Source organism: Phyllostomus hastatus, unplaced genomic scaffold (assembly GCF_019186645.2).
Source record: "Phyllostomus hastatus isolate PE091 unplaced genomic scaffold, TTU_PhHast_1.1 phas_contig_210, whole genome shotgun sequence".
In the NCBI taxonomy this organism is placed as follows: Eukaryota; Metazoa; Chordata; class Mammalia; order Chiroptera; family Phyllostomidae; genus Phyllostomus; species Phyllostomus hastatus.
In genome coordinates, this window is record NW_025333737.1 from 30,870,601 (window position 1) to 30,894,359 (window position 23,759).

Below are 23,759 nucleotides of genomic sequence, written 5' to 3' on the forward strand. Positions count from 1 at the left end.
GAACGGAAGGAAGAGAGTTTCCGTTAGGCTCCCAGTGGTGGTGAGGGGCTGCAAAGCCCCCCTCTAGGTTTCCACTGGGGTTACCCTATTTTAATTCCATTGAAATGGGCAATGAAATAGAAAGTAAAGCCTTTTACCCACTTCTAACCTTTCTCTAAAACCCAGCCTTTTCCGTGCTGACCTCTGCCCCAGAGGCCTAGCTGGCACTGACCTCAGAGCAGGGTCTGGGAACGCACCCTTCTCTCCACACTCGAAGATCCGCGCTCAGCAACCAGAGCAATGGTCGGACCTCACCTTCTCACCGGACCAGCGGGAACAGGAGGGCCTGGAGAGGGCAAGTGACCTGCCACAGTGCACCTGCAGGGAAGCATCGGCTTGGCGCTCAAACCAGGTCCCTGGGCTCCGCCCACACTTTCTCCCTTAACGCTGCACCTCTCATTCGTACAGGATGAGCAGGCGCGGCCGCCGGCCCGTGCTGCTTTTGAGCCAGCCAGCCTGAGAATTAACTACAGACGTATTTTCTATTGTAATGGGTACCGAGGAGCAGGACCAAGGCGGACCCTTAGCTCAGAAGTCCAGGCTGCCCATGCAAGCCCACTGAGCTCTCCAGCACAGCCCTGGAACTGTGAGTTCCCTGGAGCAGCACCACCCGCCTTTCCCCCAGAAAGGCAACAAACCTTTCCCCAGTTAGGAAACCAGGCTTGGGTTTCCCCAGCTGGACAGACGATGGTCTTGGCAAAAGGTCTGTTCTACTCTGGCATGCCTTATTGTTAGGAAGAGGGAAAAATCGCTTGGTGGACACCTGGGGCTCCATCAGCCCAGTTGGAGAACCCACCAACCCAGAAGGGAGCCGGAGAGCTGTCTGGGGTAGCCCCCCGGGGCAGTCCCAGTGACTGTTGGAAAAAATACTCCCCTAACGCTTCAATAGCTGCTTTCTCGGAAACAAATGACTTTCTTGTTTGAGATTCAAGTAGAATGAGCCGGTATACAAGTATAAAACCATAGCTGACATATAAAGTCAAATACAATATATAAAACTATGTATAACAATTTTTTAATTATACATATATATATGCCTGCTAGACATAAATTGGTCATAAAATAAATTGGTCAGCCAATTTATTTTAGAATTTAAAAGAAAATGTATTTGGCAGTCTAAGTTGCTTCCACTGAGCATTGGTAAGATTTCTAGAAAAAAGAGTGACAAACTCTAGAAATTTCTAGAAAAGTGACAAAGTAGAGAAACTCACTGAACCTTCACAAGGTTCTTACACTTTTTAGTTGGTTATTTTCATAGGTAACACACAAGATACAACGTGTGAATAGCACACAAAAATATAGTGAAAAGGTTTCTTTTTACTTTTCTTTCTACCTGTCTGCAGCACCTAATTTCCTTCCCAGGAGATAATTGTTACTATTTTCTTGTGGAGTCTTCCATAGAAAGTCTCTGCATATAACATCAAAATATATATATATATATATTGCTCAGCATTTTTTTCAGTCATTAATATATCTTGAAGATTGTTCCATATCAGTATATGTGGAGCTGTCTTGTTTTCCAAAGTACAGATGCACTATATTTATTTAACTAGTTCTCTCTCAGTGAACGTTTAGAGATTACAATGTAAACCTCCCTGTTGCAGGGCGGGGTGGAGGGTGGTGCTGAAGAGAAATTCTAGTGGTTGACTTGATTTTTGTGGCTGTGTACTTGCTGAAGGAATTAAGTCCATGCCATTTCAGCTTTCCCATCAGCAAAATATTTTTACTCTTCAAATAGGAATGACAGTATTTGAGATCAGTCAAATTAGGTTCTAGAGGTAGTCTAGTAAATACGTGCGTCACCTGATGCCTCATTAACAAAGAATTTTGCAGAAAGGGCCCTACCCCTACTTAGATGTTTCTCTACTGCTCCTCTTCTTACTAAATGCCAGCTAAATCCGACAGGGGGCGTGCTAAGCCTTGGTGAACTAGTGTTGTCAACAGGACAGCCAGAACTGGAGCGAAGCAATTCTCAGAGGACTTCGTTTCAGTGAAAATAAGCAGTTTCCCTCCGCTTGGAACTGCATTCAGCATGCCGTCGCTTGCATTCAGGGTTGACGCTTTCCATTTTCCACTGCTCACTCTGTTTGCTGAAAGGCGAACTGTTCCATTGTGTGCTTTCAGCTGCTGAGGCAGTGTCTGCGGAAGGGACAGAAAGGTGGAGACAAACAACCCTGTGGCCCAGAAAAAGAACAGGTTGCGCTCGTGTCAGCCGCTGGAACCTCACGGCGCTCTATCATGTTCCTCCAACCGTCCACGTGTTCAGAAAAGTGTGACTGCTTACCACGAGCCAGCTACTGGGCTGGGAACTTCAAGGAGGATGAGGAGAGCTCAGTCCTTCCTAAGGAGAAATCCAGAGCAGAGCAGGAGAGGCAGATGCACGAATACTTCCCTACACAAAGCGGAGGGCCCTCCAGCCGCCCAGGGAGGGTGGCCACTTCTTCTGGGAGAGTGGGGAAGGGTTCACAGAGGGGGGGTCTCTAGCAGAGGGAGGAGGGAGGGTAGGCCCTTTCTCCCCTCCCCCTAGTGGCAACAAGAAGTGTGAAAGGGCAGGGCTGAGGGGTAGGGGTGGGGGTAAGCCAGACATTGCTCATCTCTTGCTGTGGTTCTGCCTTAAGTCTTACCAGTTTGTACCTAGGAAGATTCAGCAAGGGGTGAGGGGCACGGCATGTAATGTGTTCCACTCCGTGTTGGGTCTGTGCTGACAGCGAGCCTAGGGAGACAGTGTGTTTTGTTCATAATAAACGGTTGGGATGAATGACGTGTCTTCACATGAGAGAAACAAACCAGCCCACACAGAAAACCAGTCCTCAGCAGCTGGCTCACAGTTGCCACGGGTTCTCCTCCCCAGATTTATGGGCACTATTCTTGTCCCTCTGACATATATGGAAAGTGCTTATGATGCTTGTATATTTCTCTTCCTAAAAAATCCCTTCCTTTTTTTTTCAAACATTAATATATAGGGTAGACTTCCTGAACCAGCAAACAATAAAAATATTTATTAGGTGCTAGTTTATGCATCATTTGGTGCTAGAAGCCAACCACAGGACACAGCAGGTTTGCTCTGAGGTGAGAGGTTTTGGTCTCAGAGAAGCAGTGACTCAGGCCAACACACAGAAAACATCCAGAAAATACGTTAATGAAAATGCCATAAAGCCTTCCCTCTCCTTTGCCTTAGATGTGCACTGGTCTCTTATCTTACGTATAAACAACAAAAGCAAACACAGAGACAACAAAAACTGTGTGGGTGGGTCGGGGGTCATAACTGGTCTTACCTTCCTGCCGCCTCCAGGCTGGATCCGTCTGTTCTCCCCAGTTCAAACTCATTGTTTCCCGGAACGGCTGCTGCAGACCCGTTGCCTCCAGTTCAGTCAGTCCTCACACTTCTGCACTTTATCCAAAAAAGCCGGCTTCCTCTCTACCGAAAGTGGATTTAAAAGTCACGAATATCCCTGGCTGGCGTAGCTCAGTGGATTGAGCTGCAAACCAAAGCATCGCAGGTTCGATTCCCAGTCAGGGCACATGCCTGGGTTGCAGGCCACGGCCCCCAGCAACCGCACATTGATGTCTCTCTCTCTCTCTTTCTCTCTCCCTTCCCTCTCTAAAAATAAATTTTAAAAATCTTTTTTAAAAAAATGGGTTCCTGATACCATTTAAAAAAGTCACTAATTAACTCCATATTCTACCAGCTATCTCTCCTTTCCTGGTTTTATCTGAGCTCTGCAGGACTGAGCACTGCTGTCCTTGAGATTCTCCCTCGTGGCCTTTTGTGAGGCTGTACTGTTTTTGTTTATTTCTTGTCCCATTTGCTAACTTGTTTTTTTTTCATTTTTTAAAACAGCTTTTAAAACTTGTAAAAAAACATTTAAAGCCCAAGCTTCATGGAGATACCATGTATATAGTATACAGTTCACCTATTTAACATGTACTAAATGGTTTTAGTACATTCACAGAGTTGGCAACCACAATCAATTTGAGAACATTTTTATCACCCCCAAAATAAACACCTGTCAAATAAAAAAAGACAACCAGACCCAGACTCAGCAAAGGGAGACTTTACTGGAGACGTGTCTGCACGGGAGGCAAGGGGCTGTCCCTCACCGCACAGTCGGGGAGGGGTCTGTCCTAGCGGAGAGAACACTGCGCCCACCCACAGGACCTGTGTGTCACCAGGCCAAACAAAAGGGAGTTTTCTTTTGCCGAGAGGGCTAAACAAAGCCAAGACGACCCAAGCAGGAGCAGGTGCAGGAAACGGGTGAAAGGAGGACAGGAGAGTGGGTCAGAGAATGCTCTTCCCTGAGGTCAGCCCGTGCTCAGGAGGGGCTGTGTGCCAGCTGAGGCTGAGAGTGGGCCACAGCCAGGGGCGCGGGGGAAGGGGAGAGGCCGGAGCAAAGTCTGGTTAGGAAACATTTTGTTCCGGGTGATCAGCAATGACAAGCAGTTCAGTACCATTTACGAGACAAAGGAGGAGAACAGGGAGGGTCTACACCTGCCCTGGGCACAGGCAAATTAAGGGGCGCCTGTGAGTCATAGGGAGAGGGTGCGCCCTTGCAATAAGCTGTTTCCCAGAACACAGAAGGGTAGGGAGAGGCCTTCCAAGGTCAGTTTTCCAGGAGCAGAGGCCTCAGGTGACATTCAACCTTGTTGCCCGAGGCCCATGAGCGGTCACCCCCCACTCCTCCCTTCTCCCAGGCCCTCACAGCCACCCACCTATTTTCAGTCCACAGACTTGCCTGGCCTGGACACTTCATGTCAGGGGCATCGTCCAGTGTGTGGCCTTTTGTGTCTGGCTTCTTTCATGCCGCTCATTTTCAAGGTTGACTCCTGCGGTTGCATTTATCAGTACTTCCGTCTTTTAACTGCTGAATAAAATTCCCTTGTATACACATGCTACATGGTGTCTGTCGATGGACATTTGGGTAATTCCCGTTTTTTGTCTATTATGAATAACCCTGCTATGAATATTCACACCATTTTCCTTCTTCTTTCTTGGGCTACTTTCTTAATGTGGGTGTTGAACATGGGCGCTGCATCCAGCCCTCTGCTCTGGGTCCAGTCACTTTCTCTCTTTTTTTTCTCTCTTCTGGCCCCCTCTTTGCTATGACTCTAAACTCAGTGTCTCTGCGTCTTGAAATGGTAATCGTACTGGAAACCAGTGGCACAGACAGACGCCGAGTGACCAGAAGGGATGCTGTCGCCTGTCTTGCCGAAGCAGAGTTCCCGCGGCCCCTGCTGGGCCAGGCGGTACCAGGGGTCCGAGGGCAGTTGCCGAGTCCCACCACCAGGCCAGGAGGGGCAGTGACTGCGTACCAGCATGTCAGCCTCCCTCCTAGACACAAGGCTCACTCTCCTCTCCCACTGCTCACAGCCTCGTTGGGTATCCCACCATCACCTCATCTCAACTCAGCACAAACTAGATTTAATGTCTTCCCTCAGGAAGAAGACCTCTCGTGACTTTCTGATTTCCATCGATGGTCCCATCATCCTTCCAACCACCAGTCTCCAACTTGCAGTTTTTGTAACTCTTCTCTCTCCCGCACCTCTCAAAGCAAATGAAACCCCAAGGCCTGCTCGTCCTTTCCCTGCAATCGCTCTCCCGTCATTCCCAGCGCTGCGGCCGCCCCTCTGGTCCAGTGGTTATCCATCGATGCCTGCGTTGTTATTGTTCTGTCCTGGTTGGTCTCTGCGTCTCTGACCTCTTCCCTCCAATCCATCCGGCGTGTACAGTGTTGCCAGTTAATCTTCCTAAAATGTTACTGTGTTGTCTTCCTCTGCAAAAAAAAAAAAAAAGCCTTCTGTGGCTTTACCTCATTTATTCAGGTTTATTCAGTTTGGCTCTACCTCCAAACTGGTATATGATTTCAAGTGACTTTTCTTCTCTTAGTTCCTCTCTTTTAGTCCTTAGTTTTTTCATCTGTAAATGAAAAAATAGGAGTACATGATTTCAAAGGTTCCTTCCAGTTCTGATATTCAGCGAGTCTATGAGACGAATCTTTGATACTTTAAAAAGCCTTTTGAGACCTGACAGTGCTTCTAAAAAATCTTTCTGAACACCATTCACTCAAACAAATGTTTGTGGAGGGCCTATACAGTGCTAGTCCCAGGGCCGGGAGATGGGGACCCGGAGATGGAAAGACATCAGGAACCTATGGTCTGACATGACAGCGGGACACAGACCTCAACAACTACACCTGAGCGGGGGGCAGCAGCCGCAAAAGGCATCGCATACAACGAACAACGACAGTGCAGAGGAAAGGGCACTAGTGTCTCTGTAAGGGTGTCAGGGGATTTCAGAGGAGCTGAGCCATGGCATTTGCTGGGGGTTGGGATTCTAAGCAGAGGAAAGATCTTGGTAAAGGCATGAGGCTGTCTGAGCCCTTGTGGCTACTTGCCGTGGCAAATATTTTATTGAAGCTGAAGTATAAGATGTTTGGGGACAGACAGGCTAAAGGTGAGGCTGGGCTGAGACAAGTTGCCCAATCACAGTGCATCCTGGAAGTCATGCTAAGCGGTCTGGACTTTATCCTCAAGGTTATATAAGGCACTAGTTAAGGACTGCAATCAAAAGAGGAAAAGCTGACTGGAATTTTAGAAAGAAAACTGATTCGAGGGAATGTGGACAATAGCGTGGAAGGGTCTTGGCCGAGCGGCGCAGCGGGCTGGAGCACTGAGCCGTGCACCTGCAGGTGCGGGCTCGTCCCATCAGGGCACACACCCGGGTTGCGGGTTCGATTGGGGCACGCGGGGGAGACAACCGACCGATGTTTCCCCCCAACACTGATGTTCTCTCTCTCTCCCCCTTCCTCTCGCTCTGAAATCAGTACGCATACCCTCTGGCAAGGATAAGAAAAACAAAGGTTGTTTGAGGATGAAATCTGTTCATTCACAGAAACAGACGTGTCGGAATGGTTGACACAGCACTGGTATCAAGAAATGTGCACAACCCTTGGCCCGTTCTCGTACCTCTCACCGGCCAGGAACTGGTATCAGGAAGACGTTCTGTTCAACTCACTGTAGCTCACAAGAGGACCTTGCGCCTTCCTCTCAGCTTTCCAGTTGCAACCAAGACCAGATCTCCGAAACAGCACTCTCAGCGAAAACAGTAAGTGGTCAGCAGCTGCACACATCTGAGCAAGGCCATTTCACGCGCGGCGCCCGGCCCTCTCCCCGGGAAACGGGGCGCCCACCGCACAGGGTGCAGAGGCGTGTGCCCCTTGCCCCGACGCAGGCGCTTCGTGCTTCACTCAGGTCTCCACGGCTTCACTGTGCTCTGGGGGACGGGACAGCTGCGCGTTGGTGGCGGAGTGACTCATTTTTCCACCAGAACACGTATTTCTGTGAATCCTTGGGGCCACTGATGGGTGTGAGTGAGCCATCAGCACAGGTGCGGTTCCTGAAGCCACTGTATTACTTCAGAGAGAGGATTTCAAGTTTTTCCATGACTTCAATTGGAAGAGGCAATTTGACTATTCAGATAAGTCATGGCTCAAAAACTTTAATGTTCATTAAGTGGTTGTTAAGAGAGGAAATAAATACACCAGAAGTAGAAAGATTCCCAAATAAGCAGATGATATTCACTACAAATGTATGTGAAATATATTACTCAATGTTTAGGAGCACTAGAATAACACAGTGATCAAAATGGGAAGAGACTATCTGGAAATTTTTTCATTTACGAAATTTTTTAATTATTTAAAATTTACAGAAAAGTTTTTTTAAGTCAAAAATATTTTTTTCTGAACCATCTGAAAGTAAATTGACAACCTGATGTCTCATAACCCCCAAATATTATGTAGTTTCCACAAACAAGAACATTCAGGTATATAACCTAGTACAACCATCAAAATCAGAAAATTAACATTGAAACATACCACCATCTGCTTCCCAGCAGCCTATCAAATTTCATCATTTGTCCCAAAAGCGTCCTTAAGAGCTGATGATCCCGTCCGAGAGCACCTCTCGAACGCGGCTGGGCCTCTCTCCATGCTGCCTCGTTCGAGGGAGTGCTACCTCGCTGTCTCCTCGGCCTTCGTAACCTTGACCTTTTTGAAGACTAAAGAACGATGACGCAGAATGTTGCTAAGTTTGCGCTTATTTGCGCTTGTGGTAGCACAAAAGGCAGGGGTCGCACAAAAGGGATGCTCTGTTCTTCTCTTGTCCTCCACCAGGTGGTACATGACTTTGAGTTGCCCACTGTTAGTGATGTTAACCTTGATCCGCTGGCTGAGGCATCAGCATTTTCCAGTGTAAAATTACTCTTTCCCTCTTTATCATCCAGAACTATTCTGTAGGGTGGTATTTTGAGACTAAGTAAATATTCCATAATCCAATTCCTTGAACAGCACACACTACCATAACTCACCCAAAATAAAATAAGTAGTTTGGATAGCTCTATAACTCTTAAGGACATTTAATCTGTAATTTAAAAGTCTTAAAAAAAAAGAAACCTCCATGTCCAGATGGTTTTAATGGAGAATTCTATCAAGCATTTAAAGAAGAATTAACACCAATTCTACACAATCTTTTCCAGAAAACAAGAGTTTGGATCTCTTTCCAACCCATTTTATGAGACCAGTGTTACCCTGATATTGAAACCAGACAGAGAGTTCAAAAAAAGAAAAATACAGACCAATATCCTTCATGAAAATACACCCAAAAACCCTTAACAGCAGCAAATATCCATCAACATGTAAAAAAGGATATAATGGCCAGGTGGTGTTCATTCTAGGGTTGTGAGGCTGACTCAGCACTCGAAGTTCAGTCAGTGTAACCCGCCATATAAATTAAGCAAAGACGACACGAAGAGATTGTATCAATTGATGTAGAAAGTGCCTTTTACAAAATTCAATACCGATTCATGATAAAAAAAAACTCAGAAAACCAAGAATAGCAGGAAATTTCCTCAACTTGATAAAAATATCTACCTAGCTACCATCATATTTAATAGTGAAAGACTGAATTCTTTCTTCCTAAGATTGGAAATAAGTTAGGAATGCCTGCTGTTACCACTCTTACTACAGAAAGCACTGGAAGAAACAGCCAGCACAATAAAGCAAGAAAGGGATGGAAAAGGTATACAGATTGGAAATAAAAAAACTCTGACTTTGTGCAGGTATCATGATGGTCTATGTAAAAAATCCCAAGAAGCCCTGGCTGGTGTGGCTCAGTGGATTGAGTGCCAGTCTGTGAACCAAAAGGTCACCGGTTCGATTCCCGGTCAGGGCACATGCTCGGGTTGCAGGGCCAGGTCCCCAATGAGAGGCATGTGAGAGGCAACCACACATGAATGTTTCTCTCCCTCTTTTCCTCCCCCTCTTCCCCTCTCTAAAAATAAATAAATAAATAAAATCTCTTTAAAATAAATACATGAGTTCAGCAAAGTTATAGGATATATAATAAGCACTCAAAAATCAGTCCTATTTCTCTACAGTTATAGTGAACACATGGAAACTGAAATTAAAAATACAATACTACCCTGGCCAGGTAGCTCAGGTGGTTAGTATGTTGTCCCAATACATCGGGGTTCCAGGTTTAATCCCAGGTTGGGGCAAATGCAAGAATCAACCAATGAATACGTAAACAAGTGGAACAACAAATCTCTCCTTTCTTTCTCTCTCTCCCCATTCCTCTCTCTCTCTCTCTCTCTTTCAAATCAATTTAAAAATACAATATAATTTAAATTGCTCAAAAAGTGAAACACATATGAATCTAACAAAACAAGAAAACATGTAAAATTAAGTCACTTTTGTTTATAATTTTTAAGTAATATCACTCAATCTGTTAATATTTTAAAAAATATATTAACATTTATATTTATGACTTTATATAGTATTTTATGTTTAACATTTCTTCTGTATCTGTGGTTAAAACCAATTCTCATTACTATTATATTTATAGTCTCTTACTTTACCAGATGTTTTTCTATTTTTATTGGAATTCAAAGAGAACTAGCTCTTATTTTTGTTATCCTTTAAGCTATTTTGACTTTAGTAATTCTTTTTGCCTTATTTGGGTTTATTTTGTTGTGTTTTTAAAACATGTTGACTTATGCTTATTTAATTCACTTTAATTCGCCCTGGTTGGTGTGGCTCAGTGGACTGAGTGCCAGCCTGCAAACCAAAGGGTCTCCAGTTTGATTCCCAGTCAGGGCACATGCTGGGTTGCAGGCCAGGTCCCCAGTAGGGGGTGAGAGAGAGGCAACCACACATCGATGTTTCCCTCTTTCTCCCTCCCTTCCCCTCTCTCTAAAAATAAATAACATCCTTAAAATAATAATAATTTACCTTAATTCTTTCTTGTTTAATAACACATTTAAACCTATGATTATTTTTCTCATTCACTCAGTGTAACTTTAGTGATAGCCCATAAAATTTGATATATAGTGTTGTCATTATTAAGAGATTGATCTTCAACTCAGTCTTGAAGGAAATTATTTTGCAGAGAGGTGGTGGAATCACTCCCAGTGTGCAAAGCAGGCAAAAAACAGACCAGGTTCATAGTGAACAGGCAAACACCTCTCCTCCTTTAGGACGCAACTCAAATTGAATCTTCTCAGTAAAGGTTTCCAGGCATAACTAGTGATGCCTTTATCCACGCACTACCCATATTTTGCTGATAAAATCCTTATTGCATCATAGATTCTGAGTTCCTTCAAGTTAGGTTCCTTGTCCAATTTCTTACACTTGGGCCTAGGTCCTGTCAAGCCCCAAACTTTGTGTTGAGTTAAAGAACTGAAGAACCCTGGCAGGGTGGCTCAGCTGGCTGGAGCGCCGTCCTGTACAGCAACAGGTTGCAAGTTTGACCCTGGTCAGGCATCTATGGGTTGGATCCCCAGGTAGGAGTGCCGAAGGGAGGCAACTGATCAATGTTAATGTTTCTCTCTCTCTCCCTCTCTCCCTCTCTCTCTCTCCCTCCCCTCTCTCCCTCTCTCGCTTCCTTTGTAAAATCAATACATATATCCTCAGATGAGGATTTAAAAAAAAAGAATTGAAGAGAGGCATGTAAAAGTTGATCGGAAAGCTCCTAAAATTTACTTACCTCACATTTCTACTCAAACATATTGTTGGCAATGGCTATGCATGTTACCGGAAGATTTTTTGGGTCCCAAATGATATTTTTTAAATAGAAAAAATTGTTCATCTGTATTCAGAGTTTCTAAAACTCCAAGCAAAAAGAAACGAATAGTGCTCAAGACACTATCCAACTGAAGGTTTTCTTTCAGATAACTTCTTCCCTTAAAATTTTTTTCTTCTCTGAAGACCATGTCCTTACTCCCACACGTTTCCTGCAGACACCCTTCCCACGGCTCCCTCCTTAAGATACCACATCGGCCCAGCAGACTTTTTAGAAAACAAAAACAACTCAACTACAAGGCATAGCAATCTCCAGCCTTAATAAGTGCATGGTTACAAAGAACCCACATCAGTTTGTCCCACGTTAAGAAAGTACATTTCCAGCTTTGTTTTCTTTCTTTCAAAAATATTTATTAGGTATATGTGAATGCCAGGCACTAAGCCAGGCAGTGGAAATACAACAGTTCAAGTTAATCTACCCCTTGACCACTGAATCAACCAGACCCTTCCTATTGGAACTTTCCCATGTATTTCCTCACTGCAGGTACAACCTCCTCTCTCTAAGTCACCAGGAACCCAACACAGAAGCATCTGCCGGACTCTGGACTTCAGAACCCTTCCTTCTCGGACTAGTTCCTTTTTCTTCTCCCTCGGGCAAATGCTTCAGGTCTAATGTCTTAGACAGGACTCTCTGCCCTGTGTCAACCTTTCCGTCCCTTCTTCCCATCTCGTGTTTTCTAGATTTTATTTCTTTAAAGAAGCCTCTTTCATGGCTTTCTTAACTTCCTGGAGTTAAAGGCTCTTTGCCTCATGTGTTGGTCACAAGAGCCTGGAGGGCTGCAGAAAATGTCACATGCCTTAGGCTCATTCCTGTCTACTTATAGATGTAATCATTAACAGAGCTAAAGGAAGCTGGCATTCTTTGAACTCCAAAGGAAGCCTCAAAATCTATTATGGACACAATTTTACTTTTTACCAAAAGACTTTTATTTTAAACACTGGCAGCCTTTGAAAGTAAAAACAAGGTGTTCTTTAGAGGAACTCGGACGGGAAACCACAAAAGAAACTACCTCTATGAACACAAACTGCAAGCCAGCACTTGAAGGACGACAGTCACTCACAGTGAGCACAGGTCACCTAAAGGTTGTGGCAGGAGAATTCTCGCATCCAGCACTCAAGTCCTTGGGAGATCCTTGGGAGAATAGTTTAAGAACTAGAGCTCCTTTTTCACATAAAAGGGAAAAACAAAACATAATTCGACTAGACAATCATTAAACTGAGCTACCGGCATCTCAAAGATTTCAGACAAAAGGAATTAAAATTTTAAATAAAAATTTTACTGGTTGCTGCCAACTACTTGTAGGTGAACAGCTGAAAAATCATGCAAAACAAAATTTCCTTCCCAACATTGGTAAGGGAAGTATACTGGGTTGAAAATGTTCTCCCAAAATTCACGTCCACCTGCAACCTGTGAATATGACCTTATTTGGAAAGAGTGTATTTGCAGATGTAAACAGTGTAAGATGAAGTCATACTGGATTAAGGTGGGCCCTGACTCAATGACTGGTGCCCTTATATGAAGAGAAAGATGTGGCCACAGATACAGACAGAGGGAGGAATGCCTTGTGAAAGAGGCAGCAACTGGAGTGACACATCCTGAAGCCAAGGAGGGCTAAGGATCGCAGGAAACCATCAGGAGATAGGGGGAGGGAACGAAGGATTCTTCCCTAGACACTCCTTGGAAACACCATGGCCCTGTGGACATGTTGACTGCAGAGTTCTAGCCTCCAGACCTCTAAGAGAATAAATTCCTGCTGTTTTAAGCCACCCCGTTTATGGTATTTGTGTAACAGCCCCCTGAAACTAATACAGGAAGCATATGGAAAAAAAGGGCACTTAAGCAACATATTTCAAAACACTTGGTTTAACTTTCACTCTTCTGCGGGCCCCATCTAGGAATCTAGGTTGGATGAGCAAGTAGGAGCTGACCCTTCATTTGTGGACATTTTGACGATTGCTGTGTGTTCAAACTGAAAAAGTAGGAAAACCATTTTAATCATTTCACTAAAATGACACTTTTTATCATTTTATAAAAGTTTTCATAATTTTTATAATCAGTGCCTCTGTTCTCTGCTTTGTCTTGGTAGTAAAACGCTAATTTTTGTGCCTACTGCTTAGACATTTTTACCGACGCTGAGAAATAGCTCCATTCAGACACCCAGAATTACAGTGCTCATGTCTTCTAGGACTGCGTGGTCAGCAGCATTTGGTACTTGATCCTGCTGAACGTATGCTGTATTTGTTCAGGTGGCAGACAGATGGAGCACAGAAGGTACTTTCTCTCTTCTTCCCTCCTTCCTTCTATACTTCCTTTCTTTCCTACAGAAGCATATAGGTAGCTACAGGCGAAATCAACATAAATGCCTGATTATTCTGGATCAAAACATTTTAATCAGTTTTGGGCTAAGTTAGCATATATGCTGACTGTGATGAAAAGAAAATCGGATTTGAGTCTTAATATTTGTACTATTTCTGTCTCCTCTTGGGAACAAACTTCTATTCATCCTTCAATACCCATCTTAAAACTCAGAAATTCATTCCTAGACACACTGAAATAAAACTATTAAAAGGGAAAATCTTGAAATGAGTCATTCATGATTCATCACATACAAGCAAACCACAATAAGATTAATGGCTGACTTCTCATCCTAATCAATGGACACCAGAAGGCAAATGTTAAAAGTATAAGGGAAGATTATGGACAAACTTCAAATAATGCCCCAACATTAAAAAATACTTATTTCCTAGTTTTTTCAGTGGAAATTTCTCATTCTTTGGTTGTTTATTATTTTTTTCCCATTTCAGTGGGAATATTCTGTCTCTCACATTTATTTTGCCCTTAAATTTTTTTTTTTATTTATTGATTTGAGTAAGAGAAATGTCAATTTGTGGTTAGGGATTGAACCCTCAGCCTTGGCGTGTTGGGACGACACTCTAACCAACTGAGCTACCTGGTCAGGGCTTACTTTGCTTTTTATAAGAATGATTTATGTCTGACTTCTGAAGTTGTATTCTTTTATAAAACTCTGCCTTCGAGGCAGTAGGAAGGGCATCAGGCAGAGCCCCACTATTGACAAGTGACTGACTGGCAGCCACAGCGGAATCTGCGTTGGCTCAGCACAGGGGGAAGCGCCTCCTCGCCTTTGACTCCTTCCACGTTGCCCCCACGAGCAACAGGGAAAGGCTCCTGGTTTCAGACCACAGAGACCTCACTCCACAGAGTGGTGGCCACCATTCAGGGAATGGAGAGGAAGATGGAGTCGCAGGCTGCCTAGCTACAGAACCTGGAGAGACACACGGGGACAGCTGAGAATTTGGCTGACTTCAAGAAGACCACCATGGATTTTGGAAACCAGCTGGAGAGCAGGTGGGCTGTGCTGGGAAGCCTGCTGCAGAGTGGCTAGAGGACTTGGAGAACCTGAGGAAGAACAGAAACTTCTGGGTTGTGCGGCTGCCCCCAGGCAGCACGGGGGAGGTGCCCAAGGTGTCCTGGTCGCTCAAAAAATAACGGAGCCTGTTTTTCACAGTGGGAGTAGGAGAATCCGGAGGATTGGCAGAAGGAGCTTTACAGAAATGTGATGATGAGCAACTGTGAGACTCTGGTGTCTTCTAAGGTCCTTGGCTAGCCAGAAGGAGAAGCGGAGCTGGGTGCAAAGATGCTGGGTGACTTGAAGGAGGAAGGCTTTGCTGGAGCCTGCCCACGGGAATGCTCTGAGGATCTTCCTGGAGCGTTCTCAGGCACTGCAAAGGAGCAGGCTCTTCTGGCCCTGCAGCAGACTGAGCTCTGGGGCAGTCAGGGCAGTTCTGTCCTCCTGGACTCAGATCCCAGGGACACTAATGCAGAGGAGCCCACTGAGGGCAGCAGAGACCCTGGCAGTGACAGAGGTCTGGGCTGCCCCCTGAAGCAGAAATTTAATAGGCAGGTGCAACTGGGTCAGGAATGTGGGCATGGCCTGAAGCTGGAAAAGGATACCTCCGTTTCCTACGAACCTTCTGAGTGCAAGATCAGCTTCCGCTGTGAGGAGCAGCTGGCCACCTATTTGCGGACCCACTCAGGGTGGGAGTCTCTCTCTGCCTCAGAGCTAGAGGACAGCCTTAGGCGCAGGTCACAGCTGAAGCCCCAGTCTACGAGGACAAACCAGAATCAGTGTGAGGCGTGCATGAGAAACTTCAGCTGCAGGGTGAGCCTGGTCACCCACCAGCACTGCCACTTGCAGGAGGGTATCGGTGGTGTCCATCATGTCCAGGAGACGTTCTTGCCCAACAAACTGGTTGCTCTGTCCAGCCACATGCCCTGAAGGAAAAGTCAGTTCCCTCATCTGTGGTTACTGTGGCGAGAGCTTCAGCCACCTGTCGGAGCTGGTGCAGCACCCACGCATCCACACTGCTGAGCAGCCCTGCAGCTGCACCGAGTGTGAAAGGAGCTTTGTCCAGAAGCATCACTTCCGGGAGCACCAAAAGATCCAACAGCAGGGGCGTAGCAGGCTGGTCCTGGAGCCTGGAAGGGTGTTTTAAGTGGTGCCAGCCCTCACCTGTTCAGGGAGCCAACGGGGCTGACATTGGTCCCCCAGAGAGACACTGTGGAGAGTCAGGAACTGACTTCTTCCTGAGGGGAGCTGATTTGTCTGACCTTGGCCAAGCCGCAGGCTGAGCCCCGGTCCTCAGAACTGTGTGGAGGAGGGGCAGGGCCAGGCCTGTCCCTACTGTCTGTTCTGCTGCTGAGTTTGCGTGTCTCTGGCACCTTCAAGGCTTGGCTTTTCCCATCCATGCTGACGCTCACGGACTGGGACTGGTGTGGGGCCTGTTTCAGCGTTTCAGGTCTTCCCATGGGGCGGAGTTGGCCCAAAGGAGTGAGCCGGCGTGCAGAAGAGCTCCGGGAAGCATAATTCTTTATTTTCTCTTCTTTTGTAGTCTCCTTGTTAATAACAAGTAGAAGAAATAATGGAAATGAACTGCTCACCCTGCTCTGAAGAACTTTTTTGAAATTAGAATTTTATTTTTTTTTAAATACAGCCTGACACTTTAAATAAAATTTAAAACAAAAAAAATCAGTATCTGTATCCACCTATCTATACCCATCTCAAATGTCATGTCTTTTTTTTTTTTTAATATTTTTAAGATTTTATTTAGAGAGCAGGGAAGGCGGGGAGAAAAGGAAGAAAACCTCTGATGTACTAGAGATACATCAATTGGTTGCCTGTCACTGGCCCCCAACTGGGAACCTGGCCCACAGCCCAGGCACGTGCCCTGACCAGGAATCAAACTGGCAGCCTTGAGGTTCACAGGCTGGTGCTCAATCCACAGAGCCACACCAGCTGGGGGGCAAACGTCATGTCTTTTTAAAGCCTTTCCCAAGGCCAGACAGGATTCAAAATGCTCTTCTCTGGGCTTCCATACACTTCTGCTCCAGTTGCTGCTATCTTACATATTATATACTACAGCTAGCTGTTTGACGGTCTCCACAACAGACGCTGAGCTCCTGTTCATCCTTGCATTTCCAGTCTCCAGCATTATGCCTGGTATAAAGCATGCACTTAATAGACATTTGTTAAAGGGAATGTTGGATTTTTGATGATTTTGGATTTTTTAATAAAAGTACTCTTCATGGAACTTAAAGAGCATTTTCCCTCATGGGTATGCTTCAGTGTAGAATAAATTTGAGAACTGTAAATGGAACGCAGACACCAGCACTACTGTTTTTTTGAGGCTGACGATCCTGCAGTTTTCACTGACTCCACAGCCATTTTCTGATTCTGGCTTCCGTGCCGAACCTTTGCCGGCTGTCCTTCACGTCTTTGTTACAAGCACCCGAGCATCTGCCATGAGCACTCCTCCCCACAGATAATGAAGTTCGTAAGACAAAGGGAATAGAGAAGAGGCAGGATGAGGTCATACTCCTTTCTGTGTGATACCTGTGTTCTTTTGGGGGTGGTAGATTCCTACTAGTGGGCCCCACTTCTTTCACGGTCATCTATCCATTCACACGTTCATTCAAGAAACTTACTATTGAATGAGTAGGCCCAGTGCTAGGGAAGAGAAGGAGTTTATAGTTTGGTACCAGAAAAAAAAGCCATGTAGAAAGTACTGTGTTTTATAAAAGGAAACAGAAAAATCTCATGAGATTCCCAATGAGAAAAACGAAGCTCAAGGAAGTGAACAAACTGCTCCAGGTCACACACCATGTAGCTGTTAGAGCCGAGATTCATTCTCTTGCATCTGACATCAGGTGGGCCGAGTGCAGGAAATGAGACCCACGCCTAGTTCCTGATGGTACAAAGGCCACGGTCCACTACACACCACGCCGCCGCCCCCACAGGCTACTTCTTCAGCTATCTGAGAGAGGCAAAGGAACCTGCACTGGGTTATTGGCAGTGAAAACAAGAACGCATGAAGGGGGTGAAGGCAAGAAATAAATGCAGGACCCACAGTGAGCATGCGTGGCAACTAAATGTGGAAAGAAAAAAGTGCAATTAAAGATGACTTAAGCTTGGACCCTGGGTAATTACAAAAAACAATGATGTCATCAGCAGGATTAAGGATCTCAGGGGAAGGGACAGGTTTTATTTAACGAGAGCTCTAATCCTTCACAACTCTGCTGTCCTGTCACCCCCTCCATGTAAGCTTTTCTGACACCCTCAGGGCCATTGTACAGTAGTTTGTACGTCAATGACAATGATAAGAATGACCATGATCATGACAGCTAACATTTTAAAAATGCAGACAGTGTCAAGAATGTGCTAGGTTCCTTTTACTTCCCAAAATAACCATATGAAGTCAGTACTATTATTAACTGCATTTTACGGACGAGGAAAGAGGGGCTTGCAGCGTTTTAAGGTTACAGACATTAAGTGGCAGACCAAGATCTGAACTGAGGGTGGGCTCAGGGACAGCACCCTTCCCAGAGGCAAACAGCGCAGTACACAAGGGCACGGCAAATGCTGACAGACTGACTGGGTGTTCCCGGCCTGCCGTGGATCAGCCGAGTGGCTTTGCGCAAATTTTTGTACCTCAGTTGCACCATCACCATCATCTGTCAAATGGGGATAATAATAGTATTTGCCTCCCAGTATTGTTGTGAGGGTTAAATGAGATCCTATTTACACAGCATTAAGAAAAGTGCGTGGCTCATAAAGTAAATATTAAAGTAAATAATGGTTAAAAGTAAATATTAACCATTGCACTCACACCTCTGGTCTCTATCTAATCTGCAGTATCTATCTATCTCTGTCTCTCTCAATTATTAGAACTTTATTTCTCACTGCACCGTGAGCTGCTTTAAGATAGGAAATGTGTCTGTTTCATTTTCTTATCCCCAGCACCTAGGATCATGTCTGCCACATACGAGGGCCTCAGCAAGCATTTGTTGCCTGAATGACATTATTTCGGCAGCCTGGAACTCTGTCTCTGAGCCTTGGGAAAGAGAGGTGGATGGAAAAAGTAGGTGTGAGTCCCACACACAGACACTTACACCTGACAACAGGCAGGGCTGCTAAGGAAGAGATCGCGGCGGTAACAGAACTAGAAAGACTGAGGGTGGGAGATGAAAGGAGACAGAAAAAGGAGCTCTGGAGGGTATACTTTCAAGAAAGCCATGGGAAAAAAGAGAGTTCAAGGGAATTAAGCTGTGTTCAAATAAAAGGGTGTCTTAAAGGTAGAGTATGAAAAATTGGTGCTTGCAATGCAGCTGACTCTGAAATTTAAAAAAAAAAATGTTTTTTGGTGTTTTTTTTTTTTTTTTTAAGGCTCAGAGAAAGGAAATGACCGTTATTGCCTGAGGTTTCTAAAACTTGACACCCTTTCAAATGTGGGATTCGACCTTGCTGGGAAAGTTGCGAGCGCGAGAGAGCATTTAAGTTCACCAGTGAAAGGGACGATCTGGGGCTCTCCAAGGTGCTACTTCTCAGCTAAATCGTAACGCAGTTCAATTGTTTTCACTCTCAACGTGAACTAGAGAAATCAACTAAAATGGTCTTTCTGCCCGTCCCTGTTTCGTTTGGGCTGGTAAAGCAGGATGGAGGACTTCACTGTCAGGCACACTTATCAGCACCAGGTTTTTATGTGAAATGTCTCCCTCGTTACACTTTGAATCTCAGCAGGGTTCCACCACCCACGGCGACGGAATAACCGGTTTTCCCAGTTTTTCCTGATACGGTGTGAGTTATTACTAACGCCAGGGGATCCTTGCCCCCCTTTAAAATGTCAAGACAAAGGAATCAAGATCAATATTCGGGAACGTCGTTTTTATAAAAACGGGTTGGCATCACTTGTGTGGTTTAAAAAAAAAAAAAACCAAGTTATTCTTTTAAAACTTTTGAGGAATAGAAACCCCTGATGTGGTCAAATGGGCCCGCAGGCATCAACCAAACAAGATATACAAATCACGGTCTTAGGGATTTTTTCCCCGCTGTTAATTGAGGAAAAACAGACCCTGTCCAGGTGCCGGAGGGACTGAACCAAGTACCTTTTCAAAGGGGGGGTTTCCGTAGTTAAGAGGGGAGCCCCTGTTGGGGGCTCTGCTGCAAGCTCTCGTGCCGTTCGCCAGGCGCTCCGCACTCTAGGGCTCACACTTTCTGTTCTGCGAACTAAAGAGAAGAGTGTGTGTGAGGGCTGGCTGCGCTTTCCAGCTCCCCTCCGCCTCTCGGGTCTTTTCGTAGAAATGATTTCTCCCCTTCCTTTAGGCCACTTCCCTCGAGGAGACACAGGCGTGCACTGATTCTTTGAATATGACAACAAAGAGAGCAGAGAGCCTCGCCTGGAGGATAAGTGCTAGAGGAAAGAGATTCGGAAGGGTTCGGGCACCCAAGGCCTCGGGTACCTGCACCGCCGGCCCCACCCATCCATCCTCCCGGGCCCGGATCCCCCGCAGGACGGACAAGATGGCGTAAACCCATCGCGGCAGCTGACGGAGGCCGCACCCTATTGGCCCACTTCAATGAGGTTATCTTAGGGGCGGGGTCCGCCGGCGGCGCGGGGGCGGGGCCTTGCTGACGCACTCACGTCCAGGCGCTGCAGCCCAGAGCTGGGGAGACTGCGGGTTGGGTCTACCGCGACTGCCTTGGTAGTGGCCCCGCTGGCGGCTGGAGGTGAGCGGGGGCTGTAGGTAGAGCGCGGCAGGAAACGGCCTCCGAGGGGCACAGGAAATCCTTCTGGCAGCCCCCTCGCTTGTCAAAGGAATTGGCAGGGATCTTAGGTCTCTGAAAGGAGATGTGGGTTCAGCCCTCTTTGGACACCCCTCTTTGGATACCCCTCTTGTGGACAGAAGAATTGGAGATTCTCTCCCCTATAGTGGCCGTGATCCCTTCCCCCATTTAAGGGGTATGCGGAGGAACTGAAGGTTATTGGGATGTCCGAAGAATTTTGGGGGGGGGGCTTCTTAAAGGTGGTCCCAACTTGAGGATTTTCCCCTTTTGGTCCCTGCTTAAGGAGGTAGGTGTGCCTGGACTCACCGGGTAGACAGGAAATGAAGCAGGTGAATCTAAATACCTGGTTAGGTGAGGATTGGGTGACAGGTCGTGCGCGAGGACGCGTTATTTGGATTCATCTCGTGCAGAATTACTGTTTTTTCTTACTTCGTTTGGTGACAGCCCCCCCACCCCCCACCCCCATTCCCCTAATCGCTTTGGCCTGTGGTTTTCTGTTTGGCTCCGGTCGGAGAGATGTTCAAGGGAGACTCATAATCGTTAAAAAACAGGAGGGAGGCAACTCATTGTGGGCTGTCATTATTGGCAGCCTCTGAACTATGCTGATCAGGCGTAATTTTGTGTGTTTAGAGATTGTGGAATCTATCCCATCATTGAAGGGCGATGTGTGTTGGGGACCGGTAACAGCTGATTTGGATGGTTCAGGTATAAACAGTCATGAAGTCGAGCTACATAATCTCTTGCTTATATCTGAGTGTGTTGTTCTGTTGCCTTGAACATCAAATGCACAAAGGCTTTGTCATTCAAATTTCTCAAAATGTCTCCCAGCCTTCCCGAAGAGTAATTCTCCCTTTGATGCCAGCTTCACCTATCATTATGGATGCGCTCATGATACTAAAAATACTGTACGTTTTGCTGAGTTTAGAGGGTACAGTCTGTGCCTCACAATAGCTGATGGAGAATAAAATAATTGCAGTTTCAGGACCACTGATAGCGCAAATTGTCTTTCTTACCTGGCAGCGACCCGACGGCCCTAAAACAAAACCTTTTTTGGCTCATGTATGAGAATCTTGAACAGATGGGACAATGTAATTAATCTTGAAGGTGGGGATAAGAAACAGAAAGCTTCAGAGGTGGAAAGCTTATTCTCGGTGGCTTGATAAAACTGCTTTGTCATTACCAGTGTATTCCTGTTATGCTTGACTTGAAATTGAGCATAATATGCAAGCTGGTTCCTTTTTATTTATTTTTCTAAGATAATAATTATGTATTTAGATTCTTTAGAGAGGACATGGTGCCTTCTGGGGAATTTGGAAGGTTAAACTCTTCGAGGTAGCCATAGCTTTAGAGTAATGCTGGGACTTGGGCTGTTAGGAATGCACATGGACAGAGGAGGGTAGAACGTGAGTGATTCTGTTTCTGACGCAAGGGGAAGACCACGCAGAGCAGTGTGAATGTCACTGCTTCATAATACTGTGTCCAGGGTATTCAAAAGCTGTTTGGGATTCCCAGTTCCTGTTTTTAATCTGGATACATTCTTATGTATTGAGAGGTCCCAAAATATTGTCATTTGATCCTGATCTTGACTGCAAAGGAAGTGGCTTTTCATCAGGCCCTCTGTGGAAGAGGATCCAGTAACAGACAGCCTCAGCAATTTCTCCTTTCCATCGTTCTAAGCAGGATGTCAAAACAGTGGTGAAAGACCTGTCAGCATGAGCAGGAATCCATGACATGCAAAGCGGAAGAGACTTCCTGGGCTGTTGTTTGCTGTTAGCCCTCTGAGTACTTTCCAAGGTCATGTAATTTTTTCTTTTTTTCCTCAGGTTGGACAGAAAGCCAGGTCCTCAGTTGATGTACTGTCTGGCGCCATGGGGGAACTTTTCCGGAGTGAGGAGATGACGCTGGCGCAGCTTTTTCTACAGTCAGAAGCGGCTTATTGTTGCGTCAGTGAACTAGGAGAACTCGGGAAGGTTCAGTTTCGTGATGTAAGTGGTTGTGGGTTGCTCCTGGATTACCACGGAACTGTATTTTTCTTGTTATGGCCAGTCGCCTTATGATGAATGTTTTGCTTTTTATTTGCAAAAAATAACATTATAACACAGCTTACTATTGCAGTTTTTTTTTATTTTAATTGTTGTTCAAGTACAGTCTTCTGCCTTTTACTCCCATCCCAACCCACCCACCCCCCAGCCCTCCCCGTTTCTACCCCCGCCTTGTTTTTGGTACAGTTTTTTGAGTTGTCTTTCTGGAGCTGAGAATGTCATGTGCCGATCCTTTTATGTTTTTACTATTTCGCTCTTTGAGAATAATCCTAAGCATTCTCAAGGCAATTGCTTGGGATGCAGGTGGAGGACACCACACTAACCTGTTCAAGGCTTGCACTTTATTTTGGGGGTCCTTAACACCCATAGCAGGGTACTGAGATTTCTTCATAGCTCTTCCATATACCATGACGTATTTATTACAAGATCTGAAACGCCCAGTTACAGATGTATAGTACAGAAGTAAACATATACTGAACCCCCATTATTCTGAAGCGTTATGCTGGGAAGTTGGAGAAGACATCAAAAGAAATGGACAGTCTGAGCGTATAAGAAAGTACGCCCTGTGGGGCTTACAAGCTGGTAGATGCTGCTGAAAAGGAGGGGGGCAGGAAACAGTTCTCCACTAGACCACCTCAAAGCTCATGTACCTCCCACTGACAGCATACGTTATAGTCGTGATTCTACATTCATCCAAGTGAGTAGTTGATTAAAGTCTCCCTCCCCTATGATCTAAGTACCACGAAGACAGAGACATTCAATATCTTATCCTTAGTGCCCACGTAGAAGACACTCAATCAGTATTTGCTGGAATGAATGGATAGGCGAAAGAGGAGTGGTCAAGGGGGAAGGGTTTTCAGGAACAACCATAAAGGACACATGGGCAAAACCCAGAGGGGGTGGAATCAGGGGAGGGAGGTGGGGCTGGCTGGGGCGGGGAGGGGGGGGAAGTATTGGGGAGGAAAGACAGACAACTGTACGTGAACAACAATCACATTTAGAAAAAAAGAGGAAAAAAAAAGAGGAGCGGTCAGCAAAGTGGGAGATTTGTGGATGCTGGCTTCCTGAAGCTGGCGGCTTTCAGGAAGTTCTTGGTCTGAGCCGGAACTGCACAAAGAGGATCCAGTGACATAGTCTTTGAACTTGAACCTTTTTATACCATCTCTTTCGGAGATCCCTTCTGACCCGATCCCTGGTCCCTTTTCTTACCTTTCTGAGACCTTCTTGATTTCTTCCACCAGCCCCTCTTTCTTCTCCTCCACCCTGCCCTTGGGGTCAGTGTTCCCTAAGCGCTCTCCTCCACACCCGCATCTTCACTGATCGTTGTTTTTTTTTTGGTGGGGGGGGTGGTGGGAGGCAGGTGATCTCATCTGTCCTCAAATTTTCCATCTTTATTCAGTGAGTCC

At 45.7% G+C, this 23,759-nt stretch overlaps 2 protein-coding genes and 1 long non-coding RNA gene across 6 annotated transcripts in view; 2 read left to right on the top strand and 1 right to left on the bottom strand.

The window, feature by feature from the left end:
- Positions 1–170: 170 nt before the first annotated feature.
- Positions 171–20,071, bottom strand: LOC123817518. Its single transcript, XR_006785438.1, has 6 exons — positions 19,987–20,071; positions 19,633–19,753; positions 4,750–5,810; positions 3,315–3,457; positions 2,664–2,752; positions 171–2,380 (listed from the first exon to the last, which is right to left on the bottom strand). It is a non-coding gene; the product is annotated as an uncharacterized LOC123817518 (long non-coding RNA).
- Positions 14,732–15,956, top strand: LOC123817517 (zinc finger protein 212-like). Its single transcript, XM_045837236.1, has one exon. It carries the CDS (start codon positions 14,828–14,830, stop codon positions 15,467–15,469), a length of 642 nt encoding a protein of 213 aa, XP_045693192.1. The 5' UTR covers positions 14,732–14,827; the 3' UTR covers positions 15,470–15,956.
- Positions 20,072–20,114: 43 nt separating the features above from the next.
- Positions 20,115–23,759, top strand: part of ATP6V0A1 (ATPase H+ transporting V0 subunit a1) — a 47,068-nt gene continuing 43,423 nt past the window's right edge. For all 4 annotated transcript variants that reach the window (XM_045837228.1, XM_045837229.1, XM_045837230.1 and 1 more), the window contains exons 1-2: positions 20,115–20,254; positions 22,135–22,296. In XM_045837228.1, coding sequence (XP_045693184.1) covers positions 22,180–22,296 — 117 coding nt within the window. In that variant the 5' untranslated portion in view covers positions 20,115–20,254; positions 22,135–22,179. The remainder of the gene's footprint in view (positions 20,255–22,134; positions 22,297–23,759) is intronic.

Excerpts from the sequence above, each read along its gene's own strand:
- LOC123817517 (XM_045837236.1), top strand. The coding sequence starts at position 14,828 with ATGCTGGGTGACTTGAAGGAGGAAGGCTTTGCTGGAGCCTGCCCACGG.